At 35.3% G+C, this 16,320-nt stretch overlaps 1 protein-coding gene across 2 annotated transcripts in view; it reads right to left on the bottom strand.

The window, feature by feature from the left end:
• LOC115442973 (transcription factor Sox-5) overlaps nt 1-16,320 on the bottom strand; it is a 182,585-nt gene that overhangs the window by 75,782 nt on the left and 90,483 nt on the right. For both annotated transcript variants that reach the window (XM_030168325.2, XM_030168261.2), the window contains exon 2: nt 10,133-10,663. In XM_030168325.2, coding sequence (XP_030024185.1) covers nt 10,133-10,659 — 527 coding nt within the window. In that variant the 5' untranslated portion in view covers nt 10,660-10,663. The remainder of the gene's footprint in view (nt 1-10,132; nt 10,664-16,320) is intronic.

Here is a 16,320-nt window from a genome sequence, read left to right as displayed (position 1 = left end):
AAGTCGTTACAGAGATCCGATACAGCGTCACACCCACCTGCCGCCGTGATAATTGTGAAAAATATAATCTTTGCAACTTCATTCTTTATTTGAAACTTTTCTTTGATTTTTTTTCTCGTTTCACCCCACTTCGATTTCGATCAAAATTCCTCCCGTTCCTTTGACGGCCGTCCGAAAGAAGGAAGTAAATGAGAAAATAATTGCTGGTGTATTATTCGTGGGTGAGGTTTCTTCGGTATCGCTGCGGGGGTATTTTTTTTGCACTGATTGGTATCCGATTAATTGACGGTAATTAGCCGGCGATGTGGTATAAACTCCCTTTATACGGATACTCATTGTGGGGCTGTTTCATTATGAATATCAATTTCTTTTGTTGAAGTTTGAATGACTGGTGACTGATATTGCGCAATGTTGATGGATTCTTATTCATGTATTCTATGAATCAACGGAAACTGAAATTAATGCGAAATCGTCGAAACTTGCTCTGGAAATTACACAAACAAAAATATGTTCTAAATATTTAACATCATTTAAATTCGATGTAACTGAATCCACATCCAATTTATTTTTGAGTTAAAATACGTCGGGAACAACAAAAAGCCAGTAAGTGCGGTGGCGTCATTTGAATGGCATAAAGTATGCAACGGTAGGGTTGAGGCGCGCACACAATTTGTCGCGACAATAAAAAAATCCCTTAACGCGAGACAACGGCGGCGGGGTTATCCGTCTTGTTCGCCCCTTCGCTTGACGGGTTAGCTAGTGTGGACACGACGAATGTTACAATTATATTCTATGTTCGAATTCTTTTTTCAAATTTAAATTTGAATTTTGAACGTTAATAATTTTTTATGGCCGTTAAAATTATATGCCGTATTTTTTAAATGAATATTCATTCTTAACAGTTATACAACAAACACTCAATATGAACACTTTAGGAAATTTAAACATATTATAAAACAAAGTCCAAAATGATTTCTGTTTGTAAGTGATCAATTTTCTCAAAATCTTCTAAAGGGATTTTTATGAAATTTGGTATGGAGATAGTTTAAGACCCTGGGAATGTTATAGGCTACTTTTATCCCGAAAAACTTCTTCACGCGGGCGAAGCAGCGTGCAATAGCTAGTTAATAGTAAATTCTTAAATGTATTGCCTAATCACAAATTTCAAGACAGATTAAACTATTTACTATCTACTCAGTCAATATCCACTCAGTATACATACGTCTACCTATACCTTCATGTAGTGAAACTAGAATTTACAATTTCCAACAAAATCCTCCCAAATCTTTCTTCGAACAATGCATTCATTATTATTTAAGAGGCAGGTCTGCGCAGTCCATCATGCCGGCTTTTTATTGAGTTCTGAGCGGGAGACCGGTACACTACAGTCGACGAACTGATGGCATTTTAAATCAGGTTAAGGTCAACAGGAACCGAAGGGCGAAGGAAAATATTGAAAATAACGGATTTTGTATGCGCTGTACTATTTTGAAAATTTTTATTTGTGCTAATTTTACGCTAAGATAAACCTTGGAATAAAGGAAAAAGTCGTAAATTTATTTTTGCGAGTATTATGGATGAAATTATGATGATAGATGTAGGCAATAGTAGGTGTCGAATGAAAAATTATAACTTGAGTATACTTAATTTCAGTACTGTTTAAAATTTAATTATAAATAAAGTAGCAGTAAGAATTAAATGTAGTCTATCTACTACATTACAAATGGATTTGTAATCTATAATTTCATTACGCGTGCCCGTACGGTAGTTTTTATTTTTATTTGTATCATAACGTATATCCAGGCTCCGTTCCACGCAAAACTAAAAGGTAATCGATTCGCAAAGTAAACGCCAGAGCTAACAAAATGCACAGCCGATGTCCAATTCGTTTCGATCAATAAAAATACATGGCGAATGTAAACGGGAACGGTGCATGAATACTTCATTTCAAATTGTATGGCCGGCTGTGTTAGAGCATTATCATTTTTAGTGCTCGCCACACTGGTATATTCAGATGGAATTTTTGATGCACTGGCGACACAGCCACGCCGCGATTGGCCACCCTGAATATTGTATGAACCAATCACGGCGCTGCGCCGCACTGCATTCCGATTTCAAATCGCGAAGGCGGGAAACCGTTGGCGACAAAGTACACTGTTTTGCAATGTAATTGCCCGCGCAATAGGTAATTTGTCCGTTTCACAATCAAGCTATCGGCTAAGCATGCGGGAGCTGTATTTGGCCGGGGGATAATTGGCTGGAATTGCTAGGATCTGCGCACGTAACACTGGAAGCGGTCCGGCCGGGTTTCTATTTTAATATGAACGTTACACGTGACATATTTTACCGGTAACTGTAATACTTGGGGAATGCTGATATCGGCCCGTTGAGCGTTATCTTTCCAATCGACTTGTTGTTGAGGAGGGAAACGGTTTTGTTTATAATTATATTGATAAGCAATTGTAGAGATTATAATAATAGTCAATATAGTCAAGAAGCAGCACCATATTAGGAATCGCATCGTTCCTTAAGTTATTAAATTATTTATTTCATGATGGCAGGCAAATATGGTTGACTTGAAATTTTGGTGTTTTCGGCTAGTGAAGACTTCACATCAGTTGACGTGTCTGCTTATTGCCGACTGACTATAAAAACCTACACGTGTTTATATTGGAAACAAGAAATTCGTTGCATATTTAATTTAGCAGGAATTATCCGAAATCCACTAGCGCCTGTGTTGTGGCAACAGTGCGTTAATTGTTCTATTAAGCAGAGGTCCAGTTCATGTATTGATAACCCCACCCGAAATTATTGTTCCTCAGTATGTTTATGTTATTTCGCTATCAGTTTTATTGTCTGCTTGATAGTTATTTGGGACGTTGTGTTTTTATAACTAGGAAGTGTATAAAATATTGTACTGAACTCGAATGGCAATTTTTTTTAAGAAATTTGGATGTGTAAGAAGTAGACCCTAAACGGATTTGGATTGAGTTGGTACACAGTACTCTAGATTGACTTATAGACATTCTTATCCGCGAAAATGTATCATGGATTGATGCTAGGAACCAATTATAGAGATTATCAAGAGGATAACGTTGTGTTAATATAAAAGTTTAGCTACATTCTAACGGGTCCACAATCGAATGAACACACTTGACATTGAAAACAATTCGTTGGAACAAGGAACAACGCCATTTGTGTTGGCAAATCTTTGCAGAATGCCACTTTGTGACTAATATAAGGAGGTATTGTCTGGCACAGAGGCTCATTGTCCGCGAGTCTGTGACATCTCATTATCGTGTCACCTTGAAATCATTTGTTTTTGCATGTGGCTTGAATATATCTTAATATTTTTTTTGATGCTTTCTTAGCTTTTAGACACTATTTGCTATTATTGATTACTACCGAAAAGACATTAATGTATTTAAATAACAAGATAGAAATGACTCTGTTTATCAAGTGTTTCGATTCATAATTGTTTTCGTAACTCTTGTAAAAATAGCTTGTGATATAATTTACTTGGTTTAAAGAAAAGTTGCCTTTTATTATAACAGGTTAGTATGTTATTTGCGAATAAAAATTACGTATGAAAATAAAGAACTAAAAGTATGAAAAATGCAAGCCGTAAATCTTTTTCGCTGTTTGAACTACTGTTATATTTAAATAAATTAACAGCTATTAATACAGCAAAACACCTAAGACCTTTGTGCTAAAAAACAAATGAGCCTAATTGAGTTATGAAAAAAGTTACGGCCGAAGTCATCGCTCATAACAATCATATATTCAAACTAATGTTAGTCTTAAGTAACAGTTATTGTTGCTCACAAATATATCACTGTACAAATTACGTTGGGATCCATTGTTAAGTTTTATTTGATGGTTGGCGCAAGGAAGAGGTCCAAGCGATTTGGAACACATGTCAAAATAACTATTTTTTCCTCTCTATTCCTCATCTAAGTTCAAATTTGATCTACCTTTCTTTAAGCGTTAGTCTATAAACTCTTGGGTTGATTTATTTATTGATATTTTACTTTTAAATTAGTTCATAAAAAACTTGCTAAGTAGTTCGCTGGAATTAAAAAATCTAACTAAGGTTAACAATGAGTTTGGTGGGATAGTTTAGATTATTGAACGACAATACCATCCAGAAGTTTGAGTCGCAAACTGACCACACTAAACCACGCCCAGCATTTGACAGTAATCTTGTACGTTCATGTCAAAGCGAACCCACTACATCTGATGATAAGTGTAGTACAGAGAGATTGTCGACTGATGAGAGACTACCCTCACCAGCCGACACAATTATAACCGGATATAAAGCGGCGATAGCCTAGTTAGTTGAACGGACTGTAAAGACGAATGTCCGCAGGTTCAAATCCAAAAACGCACACCTCTGACTTTTCAAAAAAAAAAGTATGATTCTTAGCGAAATCGCTTGCTTTAACAGTGAAGGAAAACATCGTGAGGAAACCTGCACACCTGAGTTCTCTATAGGAATTTCGAAGGTGTGTGAAGTCTACCAACCCGCACTAGGCCAGCTTGGTGGACTAAGGCCTAATCCCTCTCAGTAGAGATGGCCCTTGCCCAAAAGTGGGACAGTATATAATACAGGCCTAATATACACGGGCAGATCCCGGAACGTCACACACGTTGGCCACTATGCCGCTTTACACCTTGTATATGGTGGTCGGTATTCTGTCGGATACAAATAATAATTTTAGTTATTTTGTTATTTGTTTGAATTTTATTTTATTGTTATCGCTGTCTTAATATTGTTAGATTTAGAGTTAGATTATATTGTTAGATGTAAGTGTTTTGGCTAAGTGCTGTAAACTTTCATTGAATTATAATAGCAGAAGGTATCACAAATATCCTACCAACAGCACAGTCAACAACACTCAATGTCCTTATTTCTAGTTGCGCTAAATTTTCGACAAAACAGCTACCTCTCGTAACTCAAATTCAGGACAGATTCCGGTTCATAAAGGAGATGAATTGCGGCACATTACCAGCTCACGTCTTAATCTAGTGTGATTATGGAGTTTAATTAGTCCAACGCCCGAGGGACAATGGCCACCATTCGTCTTAATACATCCAAAACGTGACGTCTTAACTAAAAGAGTTTTGTTTAGGCGTTTTGGTGTTGATTGTTGTTTAAATCGATGGGTTTTGAACAATTTCTTATTTAGACATCTTAGAAACAATCATTGCCTTGCGATTTATATTAGTTGAATTAAAATATAGAAAGAATAGTCGAAGCTCTTACTAGATTAATAAAGAACTGATAAAATCAACTAAAATAACTAACATTTTGCATTTAGTAAACAAAACCCAAATATGACGTACAAATAATTTTAATTCAATAACATAACAACATTGTAGCAACCAGCAACCAACATCCGCAAATACAATAATTGTTATGACATTGTTCGACAATACTATTAATTTATTGGATAGATACCGCCGGTACATAAATACAAATATTGACACGGATCGAACGTGACACTGCCTTAACCTCTGCAATTAACGCCTATTATTGAGTTATCTGTATCTAAACTTATTGTATAGGTGACCAGTGTAGCTTGACCCCTCAGGTTTGACATTACGTAAAACGATGATTTTCACGGATTCAATGAGAAAGATATCACGCTATATAAGGACGTAATTTCTTTCCCGATATCAATGTTAAAGTCCATATTACATGCTTATCTATACACGATTGATGATACTACGTTTCCGGATAGTCGACATATTTGTTTTTTTTATTAATTATACAGCGTGTTATTTTTTTAAAAGCCATAAATAATGTAGTTCCGTATCGTAAAAATGCAGATATCAAATGTCACGCAAGGTTCTTCAGTTAGCAAGGCCGTCGGACAGGTTTAGAGAAAATTATGCAAATTAGGAAATCTTCTAAAACATATGATGCAACCGTTCAAAATAGTTCTTACATAGCGATCACGAGTATTTTTTCTTTATATTTATTGAATTTTATACGTCAGACGATGCTGTCAATATATTTTTTGTTGTTTTTTTTTTATGTGTATACTATAAAACCGTGAGAAAAGAATACTTTTAGCGATAAATTTGAAACACAACTCTATTCCATAACACTGACATCTCTGACGTTATTCTATAAATTACAATCAAATGGTCAATTTTCAACATCATACAATATCGTCAGAAATAAAAGCGTATAACCGTTAAAGCTCAACTTAAACTGGTCGATAGATCGTCTACAGACTGGCATTATAAATTAAATTCTATTCGGGTTATCACGTTAATTACATACACCAACAATTATACATAGAAATACTAATAAAAAACTTGATTGGTAAGTCATTCTCATCTGAGATATCGTATTTTAGAAATGTTAAGAGTTAAACGATCGTTTGGGGTCAATAACACTAGAATTTGGTGGGTTAATTGACTTTATTATGCTACTTACATATCATTACATGTATAGAAGTAAAGTTTGTGGTAATGGATTTTTAAGTGCTCAAAATCGTAATGCGATTTTGCGGAAAAAATGCATAGATAAAACAGAATTAATTGTTTAATGAGTGATTCTTAGAAATTACAATTTTATTTCATGTTTAAATGGCATATTTTGAATGAATATTTAGTCTTCTAGCAATTCGCGTGGTTCACCGATTTCTGGATTTTATTCCTGCATCACTCAAACCTCTACTAAAGAACTTTTTTGCATAAACTCTTTTCTGTAAGTGATATTTAATAAACTTTTGCAAAAATGTTTTTAAAAATAGAACATGGACAGCATCTCGGTCGCCATTTTATATTCAAAAACTCTGGCTGAATATTTTTTTTGAAAAAAGAATCACCGTTCTAGTAAACAACTATTTTAAATCCTATTATTATGAAATGCTTTCAAAATTCCACATAAAAATATTAAGCTTATAACACACGATCGTATTTCGCACTCAGATTGACATTTGCCAGTTTAATTTAAATTTACCGAGCATTACTGTCATGTTATACTATTCCGGGGGTTGGACTAGATCGTAATTGGCTGTTGTTTCAGCGGCTCATTATGCCAACAATAACCCGGCGTGTATCGCAATTAACTCGGAGTTAAAACGTGCCAACACGCCTATAGAGTTTAATTTCGTTTGCATAAAAATGGGGAAAGAAATGGAACTAATTATTCGCTACGTTACTTGATTATTATATTTTAAAATGTGTTTAAATTGGCATACCGATTATTTTCTTTTCTAGTAAAGTAACTACAATGCACTGATGGTAAAATTAACGCTATAATTATGCCAATCTTATTGGATATACACCGCATGACCCATGATTCGTCGGAGCTATCAGCAACAGAGATTTTAGCAAAATTTTGATGGAAACGTATATTATTAAATATACATTTTAATATATAATGCAAATTTGCAATGACTACACGTGCTAGCATATCGACTTACCAAGAAAAAATACAACGTTGATGTGGACATTGACTCGAAGATTTAAGGAACCGGCCAAGGTAATTTGCACCTTATCAACGTCAAAACCGACAGATCACATTTATCGCGAGGTTTCCGATTCCGAGTAAGTGCAGACAGTTGTACGTTGTAAAAAAATAACAATAATTTTTCCATTATCAGAAATTCGTCTGCGTAGTCATCAATAATTATGAGAAGTCAAGAATTTTTATTTTACACTTCATTAATTTCGCGGTTTCGCCCGTGTAGTAGTACTTTCTCAGAAATAAAAATGTGGATATTTCTATTAATGCTTGTGATAATAATAATATGAGACTACATTTGTCTGTACATTACCCAAATCTATGCAATAAGCAAACAAATATAAACTAACATTTAACTTAGTAATTTGTCCATAGAAACAGCAGTTCATTGAATTTTACATATACTATGCGAACACTTCTGTCACACCTACATATACCACAAAACCACGTGTAGTTATTCCAAACAGTTAACTCAACATTATAGGCAGTAAATAATTAACTGTCCGCACTCAAAACCGCATAAAACATAATAGCTATGGAAATATATTCGTTGGCTTTACCTATTATAGATATGTAGCTTTATAAAGCTAACAAGAAAGGTGTTGCAATCAAAATTATAAATGTTTTAGATTGGGTATGTACTGGATGAACATATTGGTTACTTTGTCTAGGTAATTTGCTCCCATGGTAAAAAAGTCAGGTGGTGTATTTCTTACTGAATGATATTGCTCTGATAAATTCAGTTCGTGTGGAAGTAGTGGCTTTATGGCATTTATATACTTATTTTACAAATTGACACTTTTTATTTTACAGCGATGGTTACAATAACTTATGGTAACGTGGTTTCATTTATCAATAGAATAATAAAACGACCCCGTACATCAAGACTGAGGAACCTTCAAAGAACTCTTACAACAGTGGCACCAAAACAACAAGAGTGCGCATGCTTTACGACAAACTACCGTGGACAAATGACATAAAAAGCTAAATAATCTATAAAAGACTAGTTAAGGCGACCATTTAACACTTTTATAGTGGTGCCGCGGTGGTCCCTCTAACATTGTTTTTAATGAGGCATAATACGACCAATTAAATTCTGAACGACCATGGTCACTAGTCTAGATATTTAGTGCTGCAACTTGGTAATTAAATTTTATAATTTATAGATTCATTGTTTGGAATAAATAAGTAGTTACATATTAGTGGACGATGTGGCGTAGTTGTATGCTTGGTACGACAGCGCTCTGAGGTCCTGCGTTCGAATCCCGGGTCGGGCAGTGATATTTGGGCTTTTCAGCTCAGTATCAGCCCGGAGTCTGGAATTTGAACCCGATATGGCGATAGGCTCGCTCCCTATGCCATCATGGGACGGAACACGTTTGGCGAAAAGTGGGTGCCTTGGTTGCGCGTCTGCATACGCCTTCGGGAATAAATGCGTGATGATGTGTATGTGTATTGCACTCTTTTTAGTGCTAAGTTTATTTTTTATTATGTTCTTGTTTCTTTATACGCATAGCAAATGTCATAACACATTATTGTAATAACTACGTTGCAATATAATAAAAAGGCAGTAACTACTTTTTGTTTGTTATTAAAGGTTTTTAGTTTTCATTGTTATTCGCAAAATATTAAAGGTTAATAGTGTCGTGCGAAAATTTATCGTAGTTTCTAATTCTTGAAATCTATTATACAAGATTCCGTTATGTCTCATATTGAATTATTTGTTATATTTGCTCATATCCAAATAAGATAATCGCATTTAATATAAGATTATGTTTGTATCTGTAGGGGAAATAGTCAAGATCAGGTTCAGAGCTTACTTTGGGAGGGGCCTATATCTAGCAATGATTAAAATGTGACTATTATTCATTATATTCAAAAAAGATCTCACAGCACCTACAAATAAATTTCAATTTCCTACACCTACAACGAAAGCCGGACTTGTATCTAAAAAATACGCTATGTAAACAGCGATAACTATAACTCTCATAATAAGACAGTTATCGACAGTAACGACTTCCGTATGTAAACATAATGAAACAAAACATTATATTATTGCTAGATAACGGAAACATCTAGCAGTTGTTAGGCAATAGACTAATTGCAATACGCACACACCTAACTAATTAAGATAAATGTGTTTAGACTTCTGTTAGATGTCATTAATCAGACTTGTGGGGTTTTCGGAGATTCAATCAATATGATGTAAGGGAATTCTCATTTTAATTTTCATGGCAGTGTTTTGTGTTTAGTATTTTTGCGACTTAAATGACAAATAAATAGTTAAAGCAAGATTAAACGTACTCAAACTAAAAAAATTATATATTTTCTGATTTAAAGTTAAAAAAAAACGACCTTCCAGAGCACGATCTATAACCCTATGATAAGAAAAGACAAAATTATATTCACTGCATTCTATATTGTTTTCAAATCTTTTTTATTCGTTTCTCACTAATCGTCTTTTTTCTGTTAAGTCATTTTAGTTCAGGACTGCGAATTATATATGGGGTTAAATACGTGGGGAATGATTCACCTGCACATCACTGTAAGTCGTTCGATGCAAGACGCTTCTAACAGGTCGACTTGGAAGTCTTTATACAAGCCTATGTTCAGCAGTTGTGAAAAATACCTAATTAGGATGACACTTACTTGTTTTGCTTCACCGGCGTCGTCGAGGGAGTCGGCCTCTTCTCCTCCTTAATCGTACTGTTATTCATCTTCGAAGTTAATCTCTTGAGGACGTCGTCCATCGACCGCTTGTGCGGCGGCGCCAGCGACAAAGCGCTGTTGTGGTTCAACAATGAGTTGTTATTATTACAGAGCCCCAACACCTTAGCCTCAGCGCCTGGGCTGCTGCATTCCGACGATCCACGTCTTCTCGCCTGGAGATCGTTCTGGTGCAGCGTGAGGAAGGACGATGGGACTAGAAGGTTGTTTGTCATGTCTGACGTTTGCTCGAACCGTTGCTTCTTCGAGGGTCTTTCGTCGTCGCAATGATCGTCTTCGCTGATAGAGCTTCGGGTTGAGGAGCTCGGCGAGAACTTGTAGTAGTGCTGCTCGGAGTCTGACTCGTGGTGGTCAGCGAACTCCAGGTTGGCAGGACCGGCTTCGGCTTTCTCGTTGTCGGCGGCTCCTTCTTGCAATTTCGACGGTGGCGACTTTCTTTTAGATGACATGTTTCTGTTGACAAAGGGAGGTTGTAGCAGTTATGCATATTATATTTGGTACCTAATCATAAAATATTGAAATAATGACTGAGAAGTGAAATTCAATCGCATAATTAGGCTCCCAAGATTTTCGTTAAGTAACTTTGACTCTTAGTCAAATAATCGGGTAGAACATTTTAAAAATAAAATACTGTTTTTCACCTTTGCACGTATTAGTCGAATTTAAAAATCGAGTTAAACTTTTTTGAAACCCAAATCTAAGTTTCCTCAACCCTTATTACAAAGATACGACGCAATCAACTCCCACATTAACAAACCTAAGCGCCTCGTACTGAGCGACATCATTATTGTAACTACATATACAAATAAGAACATTTAAACAGTATCGCTGTTTGATCAGATTGCCGGGTCAAACGTATTTGTCGACTGTGACTAGTTGCCGAACTAGCTTCGTTAAAGCACCTAATTGGGCTCAACTAATTGTACTAATTGCACCGCTGCCTCCGTTGGACTGAAGGTGTCCGCTGTAGTGTATAAGATCACCAAACATCGTGTTACCGTCTTGTTTTGATACGTTGCGTTTGGTTTTAATGTAATTCCAAATTTAAATTATATTCTTGAGTTTTAATTAGATATCGATATTAGAATTAGGTGTATCGATTTTTTATTCCTCAGTATATTCACTACTCTCAATATTATCGATAATTCTATAATTACTTGTTTTTAAACATCAGTATCATGTACATCAGAAACCAAAACTTCTAAATAACCTTTCCAAAAGTAAATTCATGCAGAGAAACATGAAACACTTGAAATATTCAACAGAATAGCCTTGCCAGTTGGGTTAACGATGAACGAAACCAGAATCAAAATCTTAGACACCGCGACATCTCATTGGCTGAGCTAACAAAACTCCTCTAATGTTTCGCTTTGATCTCTGTTTGTCTTATGTACTTACTGATTGACTTGATTATCTGTGTTTATTTTAATTTTGATATCTGATTGGAGAACATTGTTTGTTTCGTCTGCGAAGTTATTTTGGGTTGGTTGGTTTTTAGTTTTAATGTTAATTATGTGTATATTTATAGTGGTTATAATTGTAAGTATAATTTATTTTATGATAGGTCAAGATATGATTTATTAAAGTAACGTATTTCAAGACAATTGAAAGCATATATTGAACACATGAATTGTATTTTGGCCATTGCCTTTTAAATCAATTAGTTAAAACAGAAAAATAATTCCTATCAATAGCAACGCTCACAAATTTTAATTGTTAATATGATTTAAAAATTTTATTTAATTTTGAACTAGAAATTTCTAAGGCAAACAAAGCTCAAACCTCTGTGTTCAGAAATAAATTCCAGTTCACTTTGCAGACAAGGGTTTGCCCTTAAAAGACAATCAATATTGAAAGTTCCGCTGACACAGTGACGTTAGATTGCATTATGCTCCCTGTAGACGGTGACGGAACACCGCAGTTACGAACCCAGACTTGTCATTTTCATATTTATAGTACAGTCAGCATCAATAATAGCTGAAATCCGCAAATTACCAACACGCTTTTAGAAAAGTGGTACTTTTTTCTTTATAAATAAAGTAATTCTTTTTGGTTTCTTTAAGTGAAAATCGCCTAAATATATCAATCCATTAACGTCATATTTAATTAAAAAATATATATTCTTTATATGAAACTAGCGACCCGCCCCGGCTTCGCAAGGGTGCAATGCTGATACTGAATACACTACAGAGAAACTGTGAACGCTGTATATAAAAACGTAGTGGCCCGCTCTGGCTTCGCACGGGTATAAAATAACAAAATATTAGTATTTCTCCACTATTTAATTGATGTTATTATACATATAAACCTTCCTTTTGAATCACTCTATCTATTAAAAAAAATGCATCAAAATCCGTTGCGTAGTTTTAAAGATTTAAGCATACAAAGGGACATAGGGACAGAGAAAGCTATGTAGTGTATACTATGTAGTGATACAACAAACCTTTTTTAGAATGTTCTTTTTTAAAGTACACATAAAGACGAACTTATATATTCGGGTTTGACTTTACAAGTTACAAAAGGGCTGCTAAAATGTAGTAGTCCAGATTTAGTAAAGTTCTAGATGGCTTGATTGACTGTTAATTAACTACGAATGTATAGAGGCGGCGTATTAAAATGATTTTACTAAAAAAAAGTACGAATTATTCATTTTCGCCATACAGGTGGTGGACAAGACTATGCTATAGGAAAAAAAATACTTACATGTACATTTTTTATGACTAAATACTACTAATTACGAACGCCAGCCATTACTCTGTTATTACAGCTTTATTAACAAAGAAAACCACGGCAAATGAACACTAGTGTCTTAACGAACACTGGAATCTTGGCAACTTCAATTCTCTATGTAATTTTTATAATCATCAGACTATATTTACTGTTTCATCTCTATCTCTTTAAGGACTGCAGTGCGTGAGTTTTTTTATACCTGATGGTAAGTGGTTTAGGGTTTCAATAGAATGTCGACTGACGAGAGATGATTACTTCTCGACAGTCGACACAATTATGCCGGCCTGTTGGAATATATACAGGTTGATCCCGGAACGCGACACACGTGGTCCACTATGACAACACCTTATGTACAGTGGTCGCTATGTTGGCGAATATAAAATACAAGTAAACTAGTTAATAAGTTCACTTTTGAAACAGGTATACAAAATGCGTGCTCTATGGTTAGTAGCTCATTGCTAAACCAATTTATCAGAGCTGCCGACAGCCAAGCGGTGACAGAGTGCCTGATACGGCAATAGAGAAATTGTTGCTGCTTTGAGCCAAACGTATATTTTGATTTCAATTGTTCTCGTTTTGATAGGAATCGATATTAACATGGTGCGATGCGAATTAAAATCAATTAGAATACATGGTTGTGTTAAATGGAAAATTCTAAAAATCAGTAATGTTTTATGGGAATAATATAAAATATTTCTTATGTTTACGCCAATGTTAAGCATAGAAATAAAACTATTTTCATTTTTGATTATTGGATTATTTGTTTTTCCAGCATGAATTTTGGCATTATGTTAGCAGAGGTAAAAACAACTAAGTTTCGTTTAGTAATGCAATTCAAAATGACCTATTTGGCTTAATCGAATAGGTACTCAAAAATAAATAACCAATTTACATCATAAACATCCAAATTCATTCTCGAAAGCCAATCCCATAAATCTATTAACACCCTTGTCACACAACAACAAATCTTCAAATCGATTTTCCGATTGCATTCACGTCACTATCCCTCAATAGTTTTGTTCCTTGACTTAATCGTTACGCAATACACCACCTTACTCCAAGGTAATAAGATTCGTTTGCACTCCAAAGAGGTTTGTCGATTGTGATTATTAATTTCCTTTTGACTGCATGAACAATGACGTCACGCCGTGCAAACAATATGGCGGCTTGGCGGGAAATCTGACAGGTCAATATTTTGGAGCGGAAATGTTTCTTGTCAACTTTGTTATCGTTTCACAATCGCGTGGAATTAGTTTGATGTTGTAATGCTGGAAATATTAATTTAGATTTTGCGTTCTAGATGTTTGGGTTTATTTAGTTGCTTCCAGTATTCATACTTTATTCTGCCTTACTCGATTATTATTTAAACTTAAATACATATTTTATAAGTATGTTTAAAGGTGTTAAATAAAAGACATCATTAATTTGTAACTGAGGGCACAATTTTTCCTAACTAACCCACACTAAAATATTTAATATAAGTAATACACCATCCGAGACTATCTCGCATTATTAATTAAAAAATATGATTACAATCAGGTTAAATTTTAGTGCAAAACTCGATTACTACGAAAATTCGTATCCGAAAGAATATTTCGAAAAGTGCACAAGCAGGAATGTGCAAGCATTTCTGTATAGCATGAAAGGCAGTCAGGGTATGACTACTCTCATAATGACTGATCATTAGAAGACTTAACACCTGGTACCTGACTCCCTACACCATACATTGTTTTGACAGTTCATAACAATCTCTCTACGCACCACATCGCGTTCATGACAATTGAAATTGGCATACAGAAGACCATTCCACGGTAAAATCAAGAAGCTAGCGTAACACAGCCATGTCACGCCCTTACGATGTCTAAGAGGTACGAACAATGCAATCCAGCATGGTAACACCATACAACGTTCCAGGCAATATCACTGTCAGAGTCAATATCAATCAACATTAGTCGATAGCAACACGATGTTACTCACGTATACGTAGTCGGAATTGTCGACCAGGTACAACCTAATGACGACCTACTTAATTGGTTGAAACTGGTCGCCGATTCCAACTTATACATACGTGAGTAAAACCGTGTTGCTATCGACTAATTTAATGTTTCGCGTGAGTTTTATAATATTATTAATCAACATATTATCATCATAATTCTCTGTATCTGCCTTGGTAGATTAGTTGTATCACGGTATTGTAGTGCTGTAGTTTCAGATTCGATCCCGGGTCGAAAAAGGCTATTAAGTTTTTCTAATCAGTAACAGCCCGATATGGTTATAGGCTCACCCCATCACATCATGGGACGGAATACATACGGTCCAAAGTGTACCAATTGCACCCCTACCTACCCCTTTGATGATAAAGGCGTGAGTGTGTGTAAAAATTCATCACCAAACCTATCAAAATCCAAAGGTTAGTGAAAGCGTCGGATTACCAGCCCCTAGGGCGCGAACAATGTGCCACTAAATTGGGTTCAAATTGTTTTCCACAATCTTCGCACCCTTAGCGCAGTGGGATAATTAGTGGAAACGATTGCTACTATCAAATTGTTATGCCGTTTTGATTCGTAACTGTGTTTGATAGGAGAGTATTGTGTGTTTTGAAATTGTTGTTTTATCGGCTTAAAGATGTTAATTAGTGGGGATTATTGACTCTTCATTCTTGAATTAATAGTTCATACATTAATTGTAAATATTACTAATTCGATTCCAGTAAGTGTATTGTGACTTACTGATAAGAGATCCTAAGTAATAGAGCATACAGACATACTTACGCTTTTTATTCCTGAAGAGGACGGTAAAGGCCTAACTGGTACACCCGCTTTTTCGCCGTGAATACACCGTCCTATTATGTGAGAAACATTAGCAACACCTAGAACTTCTAATTACAAAGCCATCTAGATCTGGATTGCTGACTGCTGGGCGACGGTGACCACTTACCATCAGGTAGACCGTCGGCTCGTCTACCTTCAGAAGCAATAAAGGACATTAATCCTAAGAGATAAGAGATTTTATAATAATTCATCGCCTGTTCATCCTCTGAGAGTACCTTCCAAGATAACACGACACCATCACGTCCGGTTAATTAAACGAACGCTAAGTAATCGTAACGAACGTCTAGCAAATCTATTAGTTGAAGGAAATTGCAACCTCTCCTAAGATACCTTCTTCGATCACTCTGATACAAGTTCCGGTCAACTAACATGCTAAATGAATTTAGAGGCATTTTAGTTTGAATTGGTTATATTTGAATGACCTGGTCAAGTAATTGGAATCTATTGGTTTATAGATATCATTATTCCTATTAATATCAGCATGATGTCCTATTAACCTTATTAGAACTGTATTACCACTTGTGATCAAAAGTCCATGATCCTGATAAT

Source organism: Manduca sexta, chromosome 7 (genome assembly GCF_014839805.1).
Source record: "Manduca sexta isolate Smith_Timp_Sample1 chromosome 7, JHU_Msex_v1.0, whole genome shotgun sequence".
In the NCBI taxonomy this organism is placed as follows: domain Eukaryota; kingdom Metazoa; phylum Arthropoda; class Insecta; order Lepidoptera; family Sphingidae; genus Manduca; species Manduca sexta.
The sequence above is the reverse complement of the archived record's forward strand: the minus strand, read 5'-3'. Positions and strand labels throughout refer to the sequence as shown.